Genomic DNA, 20,855 nt, shown 5'->3' with positions numbered 1-20,855 from the left:
CTACACTATTTTCATATGGTAACTCATATTCAGGACTTCTTGCTTTCTTCCAGAAGCAGCCAAATTCCAAATCTGAGAACTAGCAATTTCCTTCACTGTCCCTGAACACTGCAATTTTCTACAAGGAAAACATGGACTGATTCCATGGCAACCACGGCAGACTTACATCGATGTCATTGTTGAGACATGGATCAACAAGGAGACACCTTCCAAGCAGAGGGCACTGCATGAAGGAAGGCAGAAGGTCAGGAGCAGACGGCTCCCCCAGCCACGAGCTGGGGGGTTATGAACTAAAAGGGAAAAATGAGCAAGAGGGGAGGCAGCAGACTATTGAGATCACTGAGAACAGGGGTGAAAGAGTGCAAACGAACATCACCCATCTTCAAAGCTATATTATATGTATGTATTGTCTGCATTTCATTCAAAACCTTCTCTCTTCTTTCTCATTTGTAGTCCTTCAAAAAGTATTCATTTTCCTTGCTTTTCCAACTGTCTGCTCCTACTTTCTCCCACTCCCTGCCCCTTCCCCACCCTACTCACTTGCCTCTTTTCCAGCCTCCCTGTCTATTTCTTTCTTCATGCAGCATTATCTGTCTCTCTGACACTTGGGGATTATACTGGATTTTTTCTCCCTCCTTTTCGAGGCACATGGCTGTTTCCAAGTGCACACAGTCTGGAGGAGAAGTATTTCTGTACTTGCTTCGCTTTCAAAGTTTGACCTAAAGATGGCTAGATAGAAAGTGCCACTAATACTTATAATAAGCAGCCACTTGGAGTGCATTAAGAAAATGGCTTGATAATAAGCTTTAATCTAGTACAGAGGCTTCTCTAAGCATCAGAATGCACTGCTTGCGTGAGAACTAATGGGAGTGCTTCAGTCTATCAGCTGCTACAGCAGGACATACAACTGCAAAGAATTTTGAATTTGGGGGGGATTTCTGTTTTTACATTTCTTTCACTCGTCTGCCTCTGAATAGCATGAACAGCAACAGCTAAGATTACTGCAACACAGGGCACAGGGTAAAAATAAGATTAACCTGGCTATTGAAGCCCTCAGATGCTGTGGGTTTCAGCTCTTGGGGGCTGGAGCAGGCTTTCAGTAGTTGGAACTGCCATATGAAACAAGAATGACATATATAAATGTGCTGGAGGATTCATCTGAAGTTTACGCTCAGTGATGGAAAGTCTGTGCAAATTCTGTCTTTCTGAGCCACAGTAGAAAAGAATGGCTGCTGTACTCAAATCTATTTGTGTATGTTACTTATGGACAATGATTAATTTTCTTCTCTAAGCCTGAGTCCTCCAAGCTGTAAAAACAATTTTCATGTTTAGCCAGGAAATCACACAAGATGTGTTCCTCACTGCAGGCAGAATTTATGAAACCCAACTAGAAACAGTGTAAAAATCAACTAGGAAAAAGACTGATAGAGGTCTGTGTCCTGGGAACCTTCATTGCATCTATCAATAACTGGGCTTGACCAAGAAAAAACAGTGCCAGAGACGGGACAAAATTGGGACATATTTCAACTTCCTTATAATTCAAAATCATCTTCTGCCTCTCAAGGTTGTTGTTTTTGTGAGATGTAAAGTGGACTTATTTTCAGGATCAGACACATGTGAGATCTCATTAGTTCATCCCTGTTTACATTCCTTTCAAACCTTACTGCCTTTCCATCACTGCTAAGAACAACAGGAACACGTGCTTTATTTGGCCACACATTTCATACACCTCCAGTGTCTGCCCACAAAGTACCTCCACTTTTTTGATCTCTCCAACATCAAGGCCCCAAACAGAGAATTTCTCCACGGAGCCATCTGCAAACTCGTCTTTTCCTTCTGGGAGATCCAGCCACAGCCTCTCTGTCTGCACTTTCTGGGGACCCATGATGATGATGTACACGCGGCTGTCGGTGCTGGAGTCATATTCCGTGCCTGTCGTCACAGTGATGTGGTACGGGATCACTGCAACAAGCAGAGGTTTAATCATCAGAGAAGCCACACACATGCATATTTACATGAGACTTCGGAAAACCAGGGACCTGTCCCATCAGAGGGAGCAGCTAAATAGGTTCACATCCCATCAAAGTCATTTGGATAGTGGATAACAACAGGCTGCATTGAGATACAAATGTGCACAGAAGACTGCTTTACCGTACACACTTAGGACCAAGTTCTGCAAGGGTTAATTTCTCCTGACAATGCTACTGGATACAAGGAGTTTATAAGTCCAGATTTCTTCCTAATAGATGACAGAACAGCGGAGGTCTTGAATCCTTATTTACACCAAGAGATCTTCCTGAAGATGAGGTAGAGCACCTGAGTCTTAAATAGGCAGTTAGACCAAAGTGATCATATGGTCACCATTCAACAAAGGCAAATAAACATATGCTGGCTTCAAGGTAAAGCAGCACTGTTGTACTGTCCCAGTACAACTGCAAGTGTTCTCCTTTGGGCTTAATTCAAGGATTGCTGTGATCTGTGGGGTTCAGCGTTTCAGCATCCCTTTGCAAATCCAGGCAAACTATGAATAATCCTTGTGTTAGAGGTAGATCTCTCAAGAATGTTATACATTACATAATAATGTTGATTAGGGGAAAGACCTTTGGGCCAAGGCTTGTGACTCAGCAGGTTTTTCTGTGTTTTCCAGAAATTTCAGTTCAGCTGTTAAAAGGGAGGAAGCGCCAGACTGCTTTTCAAGCGCTTTCCAAAAGCTCATTTGGGTAAACCGAGCAGGCAGTGCAGAATTAGACGCTGAATACTCGCTTGATTTCTCAGAACATTTGTGCAGGGCTGTTCAGAGTGTTCTGACAAGAATCAGAACTCTGAAACTTGCCTTGTCACAGACTCAAAACTCAGCCTGGCTTCATCATCACTTTTTCGATTTAAGCAAGTGGCTTATAAACCTTTACAAATACTTGGTTGGCTTTCACATCATCCAAGATTGGCATCTAAGTTTGCTTTATGATGACTAACAACATTTTTGGGGTGGGGATTATAACGGAAACTCACATCAAGCTCAGAAAATATGTGCAGTATCAGGGGAGACATTAATTCCTGCTGACCATATCCGTTCTTACCTCTGGACAGAGGAGAACCCAAAGAGAATCATGCAGCCCCAGTTTGAGGATTTTGTGTATCAACACAAAGTGAACTGATGATTAGGCAAAACTTATTCTTCCCTTTATGGTATCATTTACATCTCAGTGTGCACATCAGCATAATGATATGCAACACATTCTTCACAAAATAACCATTGAAGCTGCTCGTATTAGCAGGAGAAATGATTTAGCTGTAAGCAAGACAGATTTTATAAGAATATGTTGGCGGGGGTCACATTTAAAACAGTGCCAGACTCCTGTTTTAAACAAAGCATTATTTTAAGTAGGGACAAAATTTTCTTTTATGCAGTTTTTACCCTGTTCTCCTGTGACAGAACTACCAGCGTTTCCAATTGACGTTATGTCCTTGAGCCAAAGTGTTTGAAACACCTATATAAGAAATTGTTATCATTTCCCACTTTAAATAATGGATACAGAGACACAGAGCAACTTGCTATTGGATAGCAGGAAACACTGTTTGTTGTTTTTTCCTCTAAAAACTAGAAAAGTGATTGTTTAATTTGTTTATCTCCCTGCTCTATTGTCTGTCTCTTCTCTGGGACTCCATAGTTCTTCAGGCATGGAAGAATGCAAAACACAGCCACAGCAGGACACAACAGGTCCTCCATCCCATTTCCCTTCACCCTCTGTTTCCGTGAGTCCCTGCACAGATTTCAGAGTGTTCAAGGGCACATGTCCCCCCCACAGGGGGTTGGGTTTCATTAGGAATGTAGACCACACCACCCTCAGTGTTTTCTTCCAGCACAAAGTTCAGAACAAAGCAGGTTCCTGGTCAACAGGACTTCTCTCTGTGCTCCATCCTCACATCACCTCTTGCCCCTCAGAGGTGTTCACCATCTGAGCATGGGACAGTCAGATCTGGGCTGCTCAAACCGCCACTCTCTTTCCCAATACCACCTACCCTAATCAACTAATTAACAGCTGGCTTTTTATCCAGTTCAGGAGCCATCTGTCTGGCCCACATGGTTCATCTTATCTGCTTTTCCTTCAAGATGCAGTTTCCTTAGTGGGGCCGTGTTACTGCAACAGAGATAGTGGCAATGACAAGATCCAGGACTCAGAGGAGAAAGACCACCCTGGTACAATGGGGATGATGGGAACTATCCCAGATCTGCTGGAGATGGGTTCTCATGGGAGATGCTGATGTTTTACCCATTATTTGTGAAACTACAGGGAATGCCAACGTGGCAGATGTTATCCATTGTCTCACCACAGAAGTATTATCAGAAGGAACATGGGAATCACTCATTTTTCATTTGAACACAATACGGGATTACAAAAGAAGATTGCCCCGAGACACATGGGTTGCAGACCACGTTAAGCAACGTGCAGCGTTATGTCTGCTTCACAACTTAAAGGCATAGGACATGCAACCCAGGTATCACATCGCATCACATCACAAGCTACTGGGCATCAGCTGAGCTGCAGTAACAATTTCTGTGAGTCCTCTTGGACCACATCAGTGAAAGCTATCTTAAACTCCTAAGCCAATTTACATCATTTTACACTTGGCTTACCATGGAAGTTTATGGTAAGTTTAATTATTTTGCACTTGCTGTGGACTAAGAGCACATATATAGGCAGCAACTGTGAATCAGCTGCCGTTCAGTTCCTTGTTATAACATGGTATCTTAACTGTGCATCTAAATTTTTAATCCAATCCTAAAAGACCCCATATAGGATGACAATGTAGGTGTAATTTAGATGATAGGTCATTGTCCCGGAAGACAGAGGTGGTTAATCAAAGGGTACATAAATGCAAAGAAAAATACATCTATGTGGTAATGAAGTTATAAGGAAATATCGATAGACTTGGAAAGTTTTCCACAGAGGTCAACTTCAGCTGATGGACACTGATCTCTCAGGCTTCATTCACAGCCAGGACAGAAACAAAACCTGCACAACTTTCACACTTTGTATCGGACACAACCGAGCAAGAGCAGCCACACTGCATGAAAGCTGGCCTTTGAAGACACGGTCCGGCGCATTGCACCTGTTATAAATTGCAATCCAGAAACACATTTTTCTTTTCTATTCAGCTGTGCTTTTTCTCTGGAATCAGAGCCTAAAGATGAAACTCTACATTAGACCCATCGACTGTTTCCATCAGTTCTTTGACCAAGAACTTCAGTCTAGAGTCCACAGACTCCTTGTCTTTCAGTGACAATGTTGTCAGACCCCTCTCTTTTACCCAATTATAAGACAACCCACCATTTAGAAAAATCTTGCCTGAGCACTTGTTTTTTGAGAGCCAAGAGAATTACCAGTACTCTTCCTCCACTCCCCATATCCCACTCCCCTCCCAACCCAACAGCTGCTCTGACACAGCTACATGTTGCAAGGAAAAAACCTGAAGGATTCTAAAATAAATCACATTAAAATTCATATTAAACAAACATCCTCGTTGATGAGTCACTACCAGCCTGGCTAAAGTGTGGCAAGTAAGGTCTCAAGAAATTCAAAACCTTGTTTGGTAATTCAGATCTAATATGCTACATGAGACATCATGTTGAGTAGGTGAAAGAGACACAGGAGGAAAAACAAAAGCTGACATCAGCAACAAGAGATACTTAAGAGAATCATGTGTGAAAGAGCCTCTGATAGTCCAAGGGAGGCTCTTTTGGTGATAACATGTCTGACTTGTCTGGTGTCCCTCTCACTGCAAAGAGCTTTGGAGCTTTTGAAGGACACTTCAGACAAATTTATACAAAACTTGCGTAAATTCTTCCCCTAATTGCATCAAACCCCATTGTTCAGAGAGGAGTGTCACTTCTTCCCACCTCTGGAGTGCAATGTCCTCAATGAAGTTGGTGGTAGGGGAGGAGGAAGAGGCAGTATGATTCTTCAGGTCTATGGGTTATTTTCTGAAGAGGCCTTATGGTTGTTCTGAACTGGCCCGTTTTCCAGATTTGGTGCTATGGATGGGCTCAACTAACTTTAGGCATATAAGGGATATGACTTGTTATTGCAGTTGCCCATAGAGGTCCTCTGTGTCTTTTATCTCACCGTGACAGAAAACAACGTACCCTTGAATAACCACCTACCTGCCAATGTTGTCACACTGTCCAGAGCACCACGCTATTTGGAGAACTTACACCTGCTGGCAATGGAGAAGTTAACTCTGACAAGCTACAATATCACAGATTTCCACAGGAGAGAAAAAAGAGTTTTGAAAACACTGAAGTTGCTGTGAGCTCCATGGCTTGTTCCACTGTTGGCGTTGGAGATCTATTGGAAAAGCAGCAAACACAGGAACACAAGCCTTGATCCAGCCTTTCCCAAAACCATCACAACACAAGATGCAGAGGAGCAATTTGTTGTTCTGCCTCTTTTTGTTCTTCACCAGGACAAGCACAACCTCTCAAGCACTGAAAGCCAAGAACTCATGCATGCGTGCAATCAAACACGGTGCTCACTCACGTGATCCTTCTTCTGCCGCCTTGACCAAGCTGGATTTTTTCGTCTCCTTCAGGTTTGTGTTGCTGTCCTGACTCGACACACTGAGAGATGAGCCGTCCAGGCTGTTCCGCTCACCATCATAGCTCTAGTTAGAAGGCATGTATGGGAGGGTAATGAGGTTGACTGCTCAAGTGTTGTCAGTTGTTCCCATGTGCCTCCAAGAACAACATGAGAAGAAATCCCTGTAGTTCCCCAGTTAGCTCTTTGTTCAGTATAACTCAAATAATCACTACTTGTAATTTACTGCAAGTCATTAATATACTTCATTGGAAAACTTGACAGGTCATTTTGGGTGCATGTTATAATAAAAGAATATATAATGGACTTTAATGGTGTGTTGTGACTTTTCTCTGCTACCTGTGTGAGCAATGGCCACAGAAAATTCAGGTGGATGAGACGGTGCCAGATTTGCTTATCAGGGCACACTCCGTGGTGTCACAGTAATTGACACAGTAAAGGCCAAAGGGCATAAGACAGAGAGTATTGCAAAGCTCAATGGTATGAAACATCTATTATATTTGAGCGGTTAGTGTAGATGTGCTCAGTGTCATCCAATAAATATGAGGCTCTTACCACACAATTGCAGAATTAAAAAAATAAAAGGGACTAGCTTTTCTTCATTATGAATTAATATGAGCAACAGGGTAAGTGTGACCACAAAAATTCATAGCATTGTTGCCGCAACTTTATGAGGGAGCATATGGCAGTACTCATCCATGGTGTAACTCTTCTTATGTCTCTTCTGTTGTATTCAAAATTAGTCTGGCCCAATTTCATTGATGGTAATTTTAGTGGTAACTGTCAATTAAAATGTCAGCGTATTTTGCAAAGCGGACTCCTTAGATACAATGGACTTATAATCAGCCTCACTGTAGCAAGAGAGGTCTATTAATCTTGTTTGCTAATTTTAATTAGTGTATGCACCTCGAATTCCAATTAGCTATATTAGCCTGCTAAAGCAGCAGAGAATGTGCAAGCAGAAAGGACATTTCACTAAAAACATTTGACACTTTGATTGGTAGCAGAGAAACTAGATTTTTTATTTGGCATTGGTGAAAAAGCTGCTGAAAAGATAAACCTGTCTGGTCCAATGAGTATGAAGTCAAAGGACCCAATATTTTGGCCTGAGGACTTTGAATGGTGCGACCCCTAACTAACCTACTTTGTGGGGCACAGCAAGGACAGCAGCAGGGAAATACACTCTGTGGTGAATCAGCAAAGTACTTTGTCTCTCACATGAAAAGTTTCACTTAGACTCCTAGAGTTTCCTGTTGAAACTGCAAATTATAGAGCTGTTGATAGTGGGCTGAGAGTGGCCATACTTTCAGCACTTGTCTGAAAATTATGAAATAATTTTGGACAAGTCAAAAAGCACAAGTCCCTAAGGATCTGGCTTGGGCTTCAGCCAGATATTCAGTCGTTTTATATCTATTAGTACCAGTGGGTTGGGATCAGAGCCTTGAGCTGTCGCCATACCTGTTCATAAAGCGTACGCTCTATCTTCTTGTCCTCTTTCTTTTTGGAGAGCCAGCGCTCACAGAGGAAAATGAATGACTCCTCTGTCGTCTCATCCAGGATCTCTACCTTTTCCAGGAACCAGTCAGGGCTGAACATGCTGTTGTCATGACGAATCTTGATCTTGTACAAAATGCCAAGGTCCACAGCCTGTATGGTGAACGTGTCCTCCTGCAGAGAGTTCAAGAGAAGCTGCTTCTATTAACGAGCTCTCAACAGATCATCTGCCCAACAAAAGCAGAGACTACAGAGCACAATAGGTGTTTAAACTCCATCTCACATGATGGCATTTAGTTAAAAGCTTTGTAGCTGTCTATAGAGGTAACTCTGTATGCTGAAACTGTTCTGCAGGGAAGTGTTTTGAAGCTTGTTTCTGCTGCCAGGGGAGCTGTACAAAACGTCACTTTTACAACCAATTACAATATTGAATTCCTGGAATTTTACATCCTGTTTTTTCAGTCTAAGTAGGACTTTTCTTTATAATCCAGTTAGATTGGTATGGACAACCCAGATAAGATCACTTTTGCTATTATTATGTCTGAGAATCTCCATATGAGGCTGTGAATAAGACTCACGGACTGACCACTTTTGGAGTTATTTTGTGAAACACAGATGCAGTTTATGTCCTGTCCCCACATGGTAAGTGGAATCAATCACTCCATCCCTCATAGGAAAGCTCAGCCCATAAAAACAGTCATAGACTTGTTAAGTTAAAGACCGCAAAACTGGTATTAACACATTGCATTTGTACCTGTCCTCTTTCAAACTTGTTGAAGTTCGTTTCAGATTTGCTGAGCTTTCTCTCTCCTGTGTCGCCCAGATCCCCATAGATATTTAGGAAAACATTAGCATCTGTCCCAGCGCCGTAGATATCTCCAGTAAACACACTTATCTTATATGTGTGAACTGCAGAAAGAAATGGAGATGTGATTACTGGACAGGTGAGTTATCAAGACCTATCTTAGATGCTGAGTTTACCTAAGAAAATGATCCTCAAACTTTCTAACATCACTAAATTCTTGGAGGTTTAAAATCCCATATGGTTCCTCCTTCTACACTTCTAGTAATGATCCAAAAGTTGGGGAATCACTGGGCTGGAATTTGCTGACTTTCCTTATTTCCATCTAATCAATGCCTGTGTAATGCTTTGATCACACAGTGCACAGCTAAAAATGCAAAGAATCATTACGGTTATTACTGGATGCCATGTCGATAGAGCTGAGGGAACTCTGCACTTTTCATTCTGGGGCTCAAGGGACATAAATCTGAAAACAAGTGATTCACTGTTGTGAATTCTTAATATTCCATCTTCTATAAACAAACTCCTGGGATTCAGATGTGCAATTACTACCAGAGTTAATGGCTTGTATCTCTATATATTCCCCAAACAGAAGGAGAGAACAGGTTTCTGGGTCCTTTTGCTGAGACAGTATTTAATTAAGCAAGCGTTGGAGCAATACTGTTTTAAGTACCCTTTCTCTTTATCGTGCTCAATGACGATCCAATAAAACCTCATCAAATCTTCAGTAAAGTGCTTTACTAAACCTGTGGTATACTCCTATTTTTATTTTGCTACTCTTTTCCTGATTACACATGGAAAACAAACAGTTACTGAAAGCATCCTCTCCAGGAAAACAATTAGGAACTGTACAAGTCCCTGATTACTCTGGTGGCATAGAAGCCCTAGAGAATAGCTCCTTGCAAATCCCAGGGCAATATAACTGATGAAGAGGCACAAAGTCTTAGCAAGGATTCTTCTTTGTACATTAACAGCACAAAAGAGTATGTCTATGTTGTCTTCTGTACCCATTTTCCCCTGTAAAACAGGGCCTATTCTGCTTCAGTCTCCATGGGGGGTTTCCATCAATTTCTGTAAGAAGTGGATCATGGTTGCTCATCAGGTTAGGTGCAATGCCAGGTTTTCTGGTTTGCCTCTTCACATTGTGTCCTACAGACTTACAGCTTTGAATTTGAGAGACAACTACTACATCAGTAGTGAAGGAAGCAACACACACAGTCTAATTAGCCAGTGCAATTAGCCACTTAACAATGTTACCTTCTTTGGGTTTTGCTTGCCAGTTCTAGAGACCTGCAGGAATGAAATGTAGTCTACTATGTAAAACATGATCCTCAGAATACCACAAGCTGATTTTCTGTTGCTGTCATTTACACTGCGTCAGTGCCCGAGATGTATGAGGACTCACAGAGATGCAGAAGATATAATTCCTGTCCCAGATATTTTATATCTAAAGCAGAAGATCACAAACTTAGCCCTAGCTCCCAGCCAAAGGAAACCTTCAGTTTTCCAGAAGCTCCATTCCACAGATTGTAAAATGTGCTTTAAGGTTTTGCCTTTAGAAGCTAAAAATGAGTAACCCAGGTTAGTTAAGACATAGTAACTAACGTAAGGTAAAACAACAGAAGTTAATAAGTTAAAGAAAATGTCACACAAATGGCTATCAGTCACCCATCTTATTAATGGATATTAAAATGGAAATGGAAAAAAAAATCCATGGGAAAAAAAATCTCCCATGAGCTATCACACAGTTCCAAACAGGAGGAAGGAGCACACTGTCCTCTTCTAAGAACACAGTGCAGAGGGTACAGCCTTCCTTACAGCAAGGCAGCTCTTCCCCTGGCAGTGGAAAACACTTATAATCTGTATGAATTCCACCCTGACAATGGTGCACTGTAAATGTAAATCAGACTCTGAGAGAAATGAAACGGGGAGAGAAATCATCTTCTCTGTTGAATCATCTTGTTGCCAGATGCAAGAACCAAGAATGTAAGGTAGATCCTAGAAGAAGGAGTTAGGAACATAAGAAACCAGTTTAGGATGAAACCAGTCATTGTTGAGTTGCTTCCCCTACCAGGAGAACCCATTACTGGATGTGAACACTTTATAAGATGGGTTCAGAACTGCATAAGAATCTTTCCTACTCCCCAGAGGTGCTTCGGTGAGGCAGGGCTGGCTGCCTAGAGCCACATTTTTAAAGTGAGTCCATATGTACCTGAAGAGCAGCAGGGAAAAGAACTTTGAGAGGAAAGAGGAGCACAAATCAAATTGGTGGAGTGGAATAGAAAGGGGCAGAGTGCACAGAACAGGTGGTGCTGGGCAAACCGATAAAGATATTTAGAGAGCCTGGAAGACAATGACAAGGTAGAGGAAATTTGTTGGGCATCAGAAGAGATGCGCAAGCTATGCCTGTGTAAATGGGTGTCTGTGACAGGTTTATAAATGCCCTACAGGAAAATAACGTTGTTATTAAATAGAAGTGCTTCAGGTAGAAGAGAGGCCAGAGAACAGGAAGGGAAAGAAATGTGAACAGTCATACCAGTGTTGCATGTGCCTGAACCACACATCCATGTGTTTTCTTCCAAAAAATCAGATTAACAGATCCCTACCCACTGCTAGGATTACATTACCTTCTAATGGGTCTTCAACTTCTTCCTCTATCTGCTTGAGTGTCCCATCCTTCATGAGTTTTTCAGTAAAAACATCGGACGGTACCAGTTCTCTGATGATCTCGCCGTCATCTTCAGACTTTGCAAGCCATCTTTCACATGGAAATGTGACAGTTTCTGAGCCCTGAAGTAAACATGACAGAGATAATCTCTTCAAAACAGAGTGAACATGTGTTATCATTTCCCCATTGAACACACTCTGACATGCAAGCAGGTGTTCCAACTCATGTATATATGCATGTGCATGCAGATGCAGACTTGAAATACTATACAGAAATATGGGTCCTCCAGAAAGAGGACATCTGAGGACTCTAAGGAGCACTGAACATGTAGCCAAGTTTTCTCAGTTGCTGTATGAGACAGGCTGTACAATCCAGTAAATCTTTGTCCTTTCCAGTTTTTGATCTCGCAAATTCTTAATCAAGACTGCACCATTCCCACTGAAGCCATGTTTTACTGAGACACTACAATCCCTCTTCAATCCTTATTCAGGCAGCATTCCCTTTGAAGTCAGAATGCGCTTTTTTTCTGAGTCAATACTTCAAGATTTGCCCCATAAGTCTCTGACTCAAGCTGGTTTCCAGGCAATTCCCATGCATGCATTAAGAGGAGAAAAATAGTGATTTAATTTTTGATCTTTTGTTTTGACTTCACTGTGGTGGAAACAAATATGATTTCTATCATCAGACAAACAAAGGCAATAGAACATGTGTTTTCCACTTGGTAAACAAAATCAATCCCAGACTGCTCGTTAAGAACAGACTCCTTTAAGGGCTCCAAGATGGTAAGAGGCAGGCGGCTTTCTGTGTGCTGGGCACCCCAGGCCATGTCTCTATAAGGAAAGGGGCATGAGCCATCATGCAACTTGCTGAGCCTGCAAGTCTGAAGAGGAAAAGAAAAATGTAGTTTTAATCTCACAGTAACTAAATGTCCTGGTTTTGTTAAAAGAATAAGACTAGCTCTCTTTCAGTGATTTTTACTTTCAGCTAAGTTCTTCTAAGTACCTTCTGAGTAACTGCACTTTTCTGAATTTAGCTACATGTTTGTCGGACACTGCACTCTGAAACAGATAAGCGTGACCAATGGAATGCAGAAGAAGCCCCATGTTTAGATTTATTGCTATGACAGCCAAGAAGACTGATAAGATTCCACACATCCCACAACTGAGATGGCCATATTCATAAAGAGGGGCAGACAGAACAGGTGACTAAAACTGACCAACCAAGTATTCCATCCTATGCGTGTCATACACCCTATAAAGGAGGGAGATCACAAGGGTCTCACTTTTTTCGACCATGGCTGGCATCTAAAGAGGACCCTGCCACCCGTGCCTGTGATCCAAAGCCTGAAACTCTGCATCCCTGAATCCAGTCCTTGTTTGCTGTGAAGTCCCACCCAGGACTTCTGGGTGCCTGCCCTGCCGCTGCTGGTTAAATGCTGCTCTACCCCGGGACATTCAAGACTGGTTTTGTATATTTTGTATGTTTTCTTAATTTATTAGTAGCATTAGTAAAGCCTTTAAAACTTTTTCCAGCCCTGCAAGTCTAAGCCTCTCTTCCTTCCTCCTTATCCTTCTTATCACTTTTTCCTGTTTAAGGAGAGGGAGGGAGAAGTCGAGGGGGTAACAGAGAGCATCTGCCATGGTTTATTGTCACCTTGCTGTTAAACCTTGACAGATTAATTGGTGGCCTGTACAGGGAAGAAAAATATGACCTGTCCTTAATGAAAACTCCACCATTTCTCTTCTGAGTAGCAGAAGGCATTTCTACTTTTTGCAGTACTCTGTGTGCTGTCAGTTTCACGTATAGCATACATATGAATATCGTCCACCTTAATTACTTTCACATCATTATTTATCAAGCCAACACAGCATTCTTCCTTCACTCTCTTTACTATATAAACTCAAAAATAATCAATACATAGTAAAATAAGGGAATAGCTCTCACTGTAGTAATATTGAATATTGTTATGGCTGTGTGCTACCAGACTGTCTCGAGCTGCCGGATCCTGCCCTGCTGGACACAGTCATTGGGGAGGAGAAGGTCATGCATCTGAGATCACAGGAACATTCTGGTCACTGCTACCTGGTATGAACAGGTCACCATGTCCCCGTGCACAGATCCCAGACACGCTGATCTGCAAGGGATGGACCCCTCCGAGACACTTGAGTCTGCAGCAGAACGATCCTTTGAACCTGCACAACCCAAACCTCAATATGACACTGTTTCTCCTCTCTGCTGTTCCCTGGACTGGTGCCGCTAAACCCCAGGCTTGCAACATTTAACTCCATAAGGATGTTTGGAGCAGGACAAGTACAAAATGGTGTCAAAAAGACCTGGCAGCACTTTTGGTTGATTTCAAATATTTTATTTTCAATAATTATTTGTGCTGTGCAAACAAAACACAGCACCTAATGACTACCGACAGACACCACTACCTCTTCATTTCTGCGCTGGCTGTCTGACCACATAACCTGTATTATTTCAGTGTATGCTGAGCCGAAGAATAGTGTGTATCTCCCTGGGAAGAGAGGGCTTTCCAGAACAACGCTCCAGTGCCAAAACTCTCTCCTTTACAGAGAAATTCCCACTTCAGTCATGTCTCTTGTAGAAGCTTTTAATTGCTCCTAAACATTCATAATGTTGGCTGTGTGTGTCATTGATGTGAACACAGTCTATTTGGTGATAGGATATCCAGGGACTTGAGTGCCTGCACAGTGGGGCATAATGTGCAGTTACTGCAAGAGTTAATTGTATCATTATTGTTAATCAACATGTCACTGCCACAGTTTTCATTGGAGTTCCCTTGTTAGTGATTGCATTAATATTTAAGTGACGTAAAGTGCACTGTTTCATGTCACCCATGGTAAATATCTCTCGCAGCTCTGAACAGAATTTATTTCACTAGAGCCTGAGCCTGGCCCTGAGCTAGAGACAGGGTATGATAGTGTGCTAGAAGTCAGTGCTTTGCCTTTCTCCAAGTTGTAACAAATGAAATATAATTATCAGACATAATTGGCATGCCAAGACAGAGCTTTATTGGCATGCAACAATACTAGTTTCCTACCTAAGTGCTTCCAATTTGATCTGAAAAGTTACTGACCCCATTTTTCTTTTGCAGCATTACAGATACATCTAGACACATCTTAGCAGTCTAATCAGGTAGCACAGCTTTTAGAAGCGCTGGCAGCATATTGCTATCCTGTGGCATGTCATAATATCCTGCGGCTGATCAGCAGCATCACGCAGTGCTTTGCTTTCTTCTTTTTTTCTTTCCCATGCCATAATCAAAAGATCAGCAGAATTGTAAATCTCTCCGGTTTTAAGTTGTTCATGGTTATCCTCCCTTCCTCCACCTTTCCAGGTTTCTCACTGTCTGTCCTTCAAACATGCAGAGCCGCACAGCCCCAAGCCCCTTTCTGGGCTAGTGGAAAATCACCAAACATAGATTCATAGAGTCACTTTGATTGAAGAATACCTTTAAGATCATCGAGTCCAACTGTTAACTTAACAGTACCAAGATCCAATCTCTAACCCATGTCCCTGAGAACCAAATCTCTGTGTATTTTCGACCCCTGCAGGGATGGTGACTCCACCACTGCCCTGGGCAGCCTGTTCCAATGCCTGAGAGCCGTTTGGGGAAGACATTGTTCCCCACATCCAACCTCAACCTCCCCTGGCGCAACTTGAGGCCATTTCTTTGTGTCCCTGTGTCCCCTCAGCTCCTGTTCTCCAGCTGAACCCCCCCAGGTCCCTCAGCCGCTCCCATCACACTTGTGCTCCAGCCCCTTCCCCGGCTCCGTTCCCTTCTCTCAACTTGCTTCGGTGAGCTCTTGGGAGTTTCCCAAAGCACTCATTCACCCATAGGTGTACAAAAAGGCAGCCCAGAAATGTCTTTTCTCCTGGTTTCCATAACTTTGCACTTCCCCAGCCTGTGACCGAGAACAATAACTCCAAAACCAATGTTATCCCGTTTGTTAACCCAATGAAGCTGTACAAGGGAAGGGTTTGTCTATATACAGCTTATAGAGGAGGATAAAGGCTTGGGCATGATGAGAAAGGTTTGAGGTAGAACTTTGATTTAATCATGAGGCAAAGAGAAATTTTGAAGGAGGAAGCAAGATGAGAAGTAGGTACACCATGACGAAGCAAACTGTGTTTACACCAACACAAGACACCTCATGAGGGGGCAGACCCTAGCAAGGAGGTGGAGATGAAAGCTGATATCCCTTTGGAATAAGGGAAGAAAGGACAAGACAGAGAAGAGAGCCCATGTGTTCCCAAACACAGCTACCAATTCTGAACCCATCCTGAAGAGGTGATTTTCTTCTGAACTTCCCTGCAGCCAGACTCATTCCTGTTCCTACAGTCCTCATTTGAAAGAAGTGCCAAGGAATAGTTTCTTATGTGGACAAGATCAAACTGACCAGCCTGGCTGCACTGCCTTGATCCTGTTGACATGAGCAACTAAAAGTCCTAGGACTTAACTTGATGTTGTTTATATGAGTGATTCAGGGACTTGCACTGATGGGCATTTTAGTTGTCTTAGTTGTACTGTCTCCCTGTATTTATTCTTTCAGAATTAAGGAACTGATTAAATTATTTCTTGTCCATGCTTCAGAATAATATTTTTTATTTTAAAATGGTAAACCCACTTCCCACTTACTCCTCTGTGATTACTTGAAACAAAAATACACATGGAAATATGAAGTTTTGGCCTCTCCTGTTACCCAAACCCACCATTGTCTAAGTTAGTCTTGGGCACTCTGGGATGTCCAGTGACAGTGGTGCAGGACAGGGACATCTCAGCCCTGTAATTCTTTAGCCGCATTTGCACAGCAATGGGCACAAACTCAGGAATCTCCCCTCTCAGTCCAGTGAGCGAGTCATGATAACATTGCTTCCAAACCCACCAAGCGGATCACTCCTTCACACAACAGATAAAGAGCAGTGATGACCTCCAAAAGGTTGAGGAGCAACATCTCTGATTTGCTCCCATCCACTGTCTGGAGGAAATGACTCTATTCAAGTCAGAAGGTATAATAAGAACAACACTCTTTAAGAGTCAATGATTGCAGAGTCGTACAATCAACATTTGAAGAATAAAACACGGTAATACACGTTTGTTGTCCCCAGATCTCCGAGCTCTAGCAAGTTCATTAGTGTGCATTGCTCTTTAGGGAGTTGTTTTTCACTGTTAATCATGCTTTGTATACAAAAGATGCGCTTTGGGAAATGGAAACGGCTGCTAATGGAAACATATTCCATAGTGCTGGAATATGCAGCCTACCTTTCCATTCGGCAACAGTCTACGGATTGTCACACGATCCAAATGCCATCCAGAGTTCAGTCCTCCACCCGTGTGTCCTACGCGAATCTTTTCAATTATGTCACCAACGTCCTCCAGCTACAGAAACAAACAAACAAACAAACAAACAAAATGAAAAAAAAAAAAAAAGAAAGAAAAAAGGAAAAAAACTATTATGGCATGGCATGAAGAACAGGTGACTTGTGTTTTAGCTAAAGGGTTTCCCTGAACTTCTGTTCCAAAAATGGAGATAATCTTGCTCTACACAATTTACCCATTGTATGATGTATGTTTGGTTGCACAGCAGCAATTTTGCATCTGAGACTTCTCTGTACTAGTGGGAATGAAGGTATTTTTTTAGAAATTACACTGCTGTTGCATCTTAAATTGTTCTTTTTCTACCCTTTTCCTTTTTAAACACTTATGTTCACTCTTATAACACCAGAAGGATAGCTTTGAGGTTAAAGTAGGATATTAAAGGCCTGCTATTTTATATTATCTCTCTCTGGTTCTGCCAGAGAATCGTTATGCCACTCTGAGCAATTCAACAGGATCACTATCTAATAAAACGGCTGCTGGTTTTTGATGTCTCACAAATTACTTGCGTACTTTGGTACTAGTTAATTACTTTTAAGCTACCTCCCTTCCAAAGGCTTGAGCAGGAAAAATTATAATCACTCCTAAGCAACAGCTCTTTATTATTTCAGTGAAAACTGTTGTATACTCAGCCTTTAAAAATGGCCAAGGCTGGCTGCAAAAATCCTTTGCACATAGGAGAAGTACACTGATCTCCTGACTTGGAGCCACTGGAGACAACTCGCTTCTCCTCAAAAACTGTCAGAATTGCACAATACTAAAGGAAATACATCAGTAATTTCAGGAGACTCCTCCACTCAGTAAGACTGACTGCACTACTCAAGGAGTTCACACTCCAAACAAACTGGGTTTGAACTCACCACACCTGCTGTGACTTTACACAGCATAAGCCTCAGTTGCAAAACAATCAAATGATCCAAAGTCATGCATGCACACAAGTATATTCTAGAGGAAAAGTATTTCTTTCTCCTTTGTCCTGTCCAAATACTCATCTTTTGATGAGGCTGTAATCAATACATAGCAATGAGTTGAGTCTTAACCAGTAAAAAATAATGTTAAAGAAGAAGTAGTCTTTGCTGCTAAAAATCTTCTCTGCAAATCGTCACTTAGGAGCACAGCTGAGGCCAGCTTCTGATATTTTTTTGCCTTTTTTGCAAGATACAAAATGGTAGAAGTGGTAAAAAAAACCCTAAAACAAATGGGATACTCTCAGTTTGTTTTTCCTGAGATGTTCAAATTGTTTTTAAGGTCTGTTGAACTCCAATTATCGCTCTACACAAGCAGAAAAAACAAGGATATATTTTGCTTCATCCCCATCTCCTGCAGCAAGAGGAACTGGTGAAGAGAGAATGAAGTTTGGAGACAGTTTAATATGGTGTTATAAATCTGAAGCACAAACTGTATTTTCACTCCCTTCATCTAAGAAAAGTATTGGTGTTTCACATACTACCAAACCTAAAATAAATCTCATGGGGAATAAAAAGAAGTAACAATAACACTCAGTTTAAGATTTATACCTACGGATTAATGTAACACCTATCATGAAAAACTGTGTGGAAACTCCACCAAAATAAGTCTTATTCTTTGTTTTTAAGGAATTACACGGGATTTATTTTGTGATTCGTGCCATATAACAACAATGTGGGCTGGAAGCATTTTAACTTCTTGAAAAGTTTGGTTTAGGATTTGCCTTCGATTATTTTACAAAAACAAACAACATTCAAAACACAGAGAGCTTGTGTGGTCTTCCAGTGTTGGTTTTGCACCCTGGGAGGGAAGGTGAGGACATGATGAAGTACCAAAAGGACAGGCTAGATTAGGACTGCCAATATTTTTTCCTCTCACAAATTCTCAGCAATAACAATATATTATGAATATGAATTGCTGAATACTGCAGATGTAAATGAGCTCACTCATTTGTGTTCACTGGTTTAGTATTTGCATACAGTTGTGCAAGCCCTTCAGGAGATACTTGATAAGATCTTTTAAAAAGTTAGCCTCAGGTATTAAAAGATCACAGTGTCTACAGCAAAGTAACAATCTCTCTGTCTGAGGCTACAGAAAAACAGAGCATAATGCTTAGGTTGCCATAAAGTCAAGAAAAATTAAAGAAACATCCACCCCAAATGAAGTGCTACATAAGCAACGAGGACCAGGGACCAGATCCTTCAACAGAAGCTGCTGAAACAGGAATGTTAAATGATGCATAGGGACCTTAAACACAAGGCAGGTAGTTTCAGTGATACTGCAAGCATTTGGTTCCTGTTATCTTTAAAGTATTGCAAACTGCAAGAGAAAACAAGCAAGAGTGATAAGGAGAGGTACACATATAGATCTGGCATGCGTGGAGACTCATAACCCCTCTTTACCAAGCATGGTCTAAGAAATTGAAGATGTAAAGACATTCAAAAGTGGCTCTCCAAGAGCAAACCTCCTTCCATACCCATGCTTTGGTACATCTCCATGATAAAATTGAACCAACCTTTACTTACAAGGCTTAACATGGGATTAGGCCACAGGGACACTGCATGTTGATACCTTTGAGTTGCTACTAACTGAAAGTTAGAGAGAAAAGATTTGATCCAGTTTGTTGCAGAGAGAAAAAATTTGATCCAGTTTGTTGCAGAACAGAATTTTAAACCCACATTCTTTGAGTAGAAGAGCTGAATAGCTTTTCCTAAAAGAGGAAAATTTCCTGCTTCACTCCATTTTCTCTTCTTAATCCCTGTAGGGCAATCTAAAATGGGAATGAGCATCTTTGATCTTACCTCCACAATGAACTGGTTCACCGAGTTCCTTTCAAAATACATCCTTTGCTCTCTCTTGTTGAGGCACAGGGATTTCTGCTGAGTGCAGATCCCATCACTTCCATAGAGAACAATGAAGACATCTGCATCCGTGCCAGCTCCGAAGATGTCACTGGTGTAGACTGTGATCTCATACGGAACAACTGGTTTAGGAAAAGGCAGAAAATGTAAACAAACCAACAAAAGTTAGTAAGCAGTATATCAATGTTCCCAATAACATTTTAATGAAACAAAATGTGGATTAGAAAACTCAACAGTCAAAGAGGACGGGGTAGGAATCACACACCTGTGGTCATTGACTTATCAAGCTGGTCAGTACTATGAGAATCCAGAGGAATTCCCTTTAACCCTATAAGGCAAACTGACCTTGATGCAAGTTCATTTACTGAGATTTTGAGGTTAATCACATAATCAGAAAACACTCAGTGTACTTATACCTGCCACCTAATGTTACTGAAACAGGATTTACTTCAGCAGCTCAAGTCTTAAAGCAAAACACAAATTCACAGAATTTGGAGCAACGAGGTAGATGGATGATGTTAATACAGCTGGAGGCAGTATATAAATATTCAAGATATCCTTATTAATAAAAGCTGTCCTATTATTTTCATTACTAAACAAGTGACAAAAATCAATCATAAGGAGAAGAAATTAAACGCACTGATGACGACACTGATCCAGTTTTCTCTTAGTTCTACCTTCTCCTTAATATCAAAACAGGTTAAATTACTACCAGATCAATGGTGTACGCAGAACAGTAAGGATCAAGCCCCTAAACACTTCCTTATTCTGTTCCCTGGGTTTCTCCACAATGCTCCGTGATCTCCAAATCTGATATGTCCTTTTGTCCTTTTCTGTTTTCACAGCTTCTTAGTCCTGAGTCCTGCTGGAGTATGACTCAGACGTGATCTGGAACAAGACTGACCCAGGAATAAGACTGGGGCTCTGTTCCTGGCTCTGCTGTGAATTTGCTGGATATCCTTAGTCAAGTCACTTTCTACCTCAGATTTCACACTTGAGATGGTGCTTCGTTCACAGAGACCTGTGTCCAGATGTCCGCACATCAAATAGGTGTGTACATCTCCAG

The 20,855-nt window shown here is 41.6% G+C and overlaps 1 protein-coding gene across 1 annotated transcript in view; it reads right to left on the bottom strand.

Moving 5' to 3' along the window:
- The window catches only part of LOXHD1 (lipoxygenase homology PLAT domains 1), a 154,533-nt gene that overhangs the window by 46,213 nt on the left and 87,465 nt on the right, over positions 1-20,855 (bottom strand). Inside the window, exons 26-32 of the mRNA XM_005500411.4 lie at positions 19,730-19,911; positions 16,848-16,964; positions 11,520-11,682; positions 8,845-8,999; positions 8,055-8,264; positions 6,540-6,663; positions 1,754-1,962 (exon numbers count right to left, since the gene is read on the bottom strand). Coding sequence (XP_005500468.2) covers positions 1,754-1,962; positions 6,540-6,663; positions 8,055-8,264; positions 8,845-8,999; positions 11,520-11,682; positions 16,848-16,964; positions 19,730-19,911 — 1,160 coding nt within the window. The remainder of the gene's footprint in view (positions 1-1,753; positions 1,963-6,539; positions 6,664-8,054; positions 8,265-8,844; positions 9,000-11,519; positions 11,683-16,847; positions 16,965-19,729; positions 19,912-20,855) is intronic.

Source organism: Columba livia, chromosome Z (assembly GCF_036013475.1).
Source record: "Columba livia isolate bColLiv1 breed racing homer chromosome Z, bColLiv1.pat.W.v2, whole genome shotgun sequence".
Taxonomy (NCBI): Eukaryota; Metazoa; Chordata; class Aves; order Columbiformes; family Columbidae; genus Columba; species Columba livia.
Note: the sequence above shows the minus strand (reverse complement) of the source record. Positions and strands in the feature narration are given on the sequence as shown.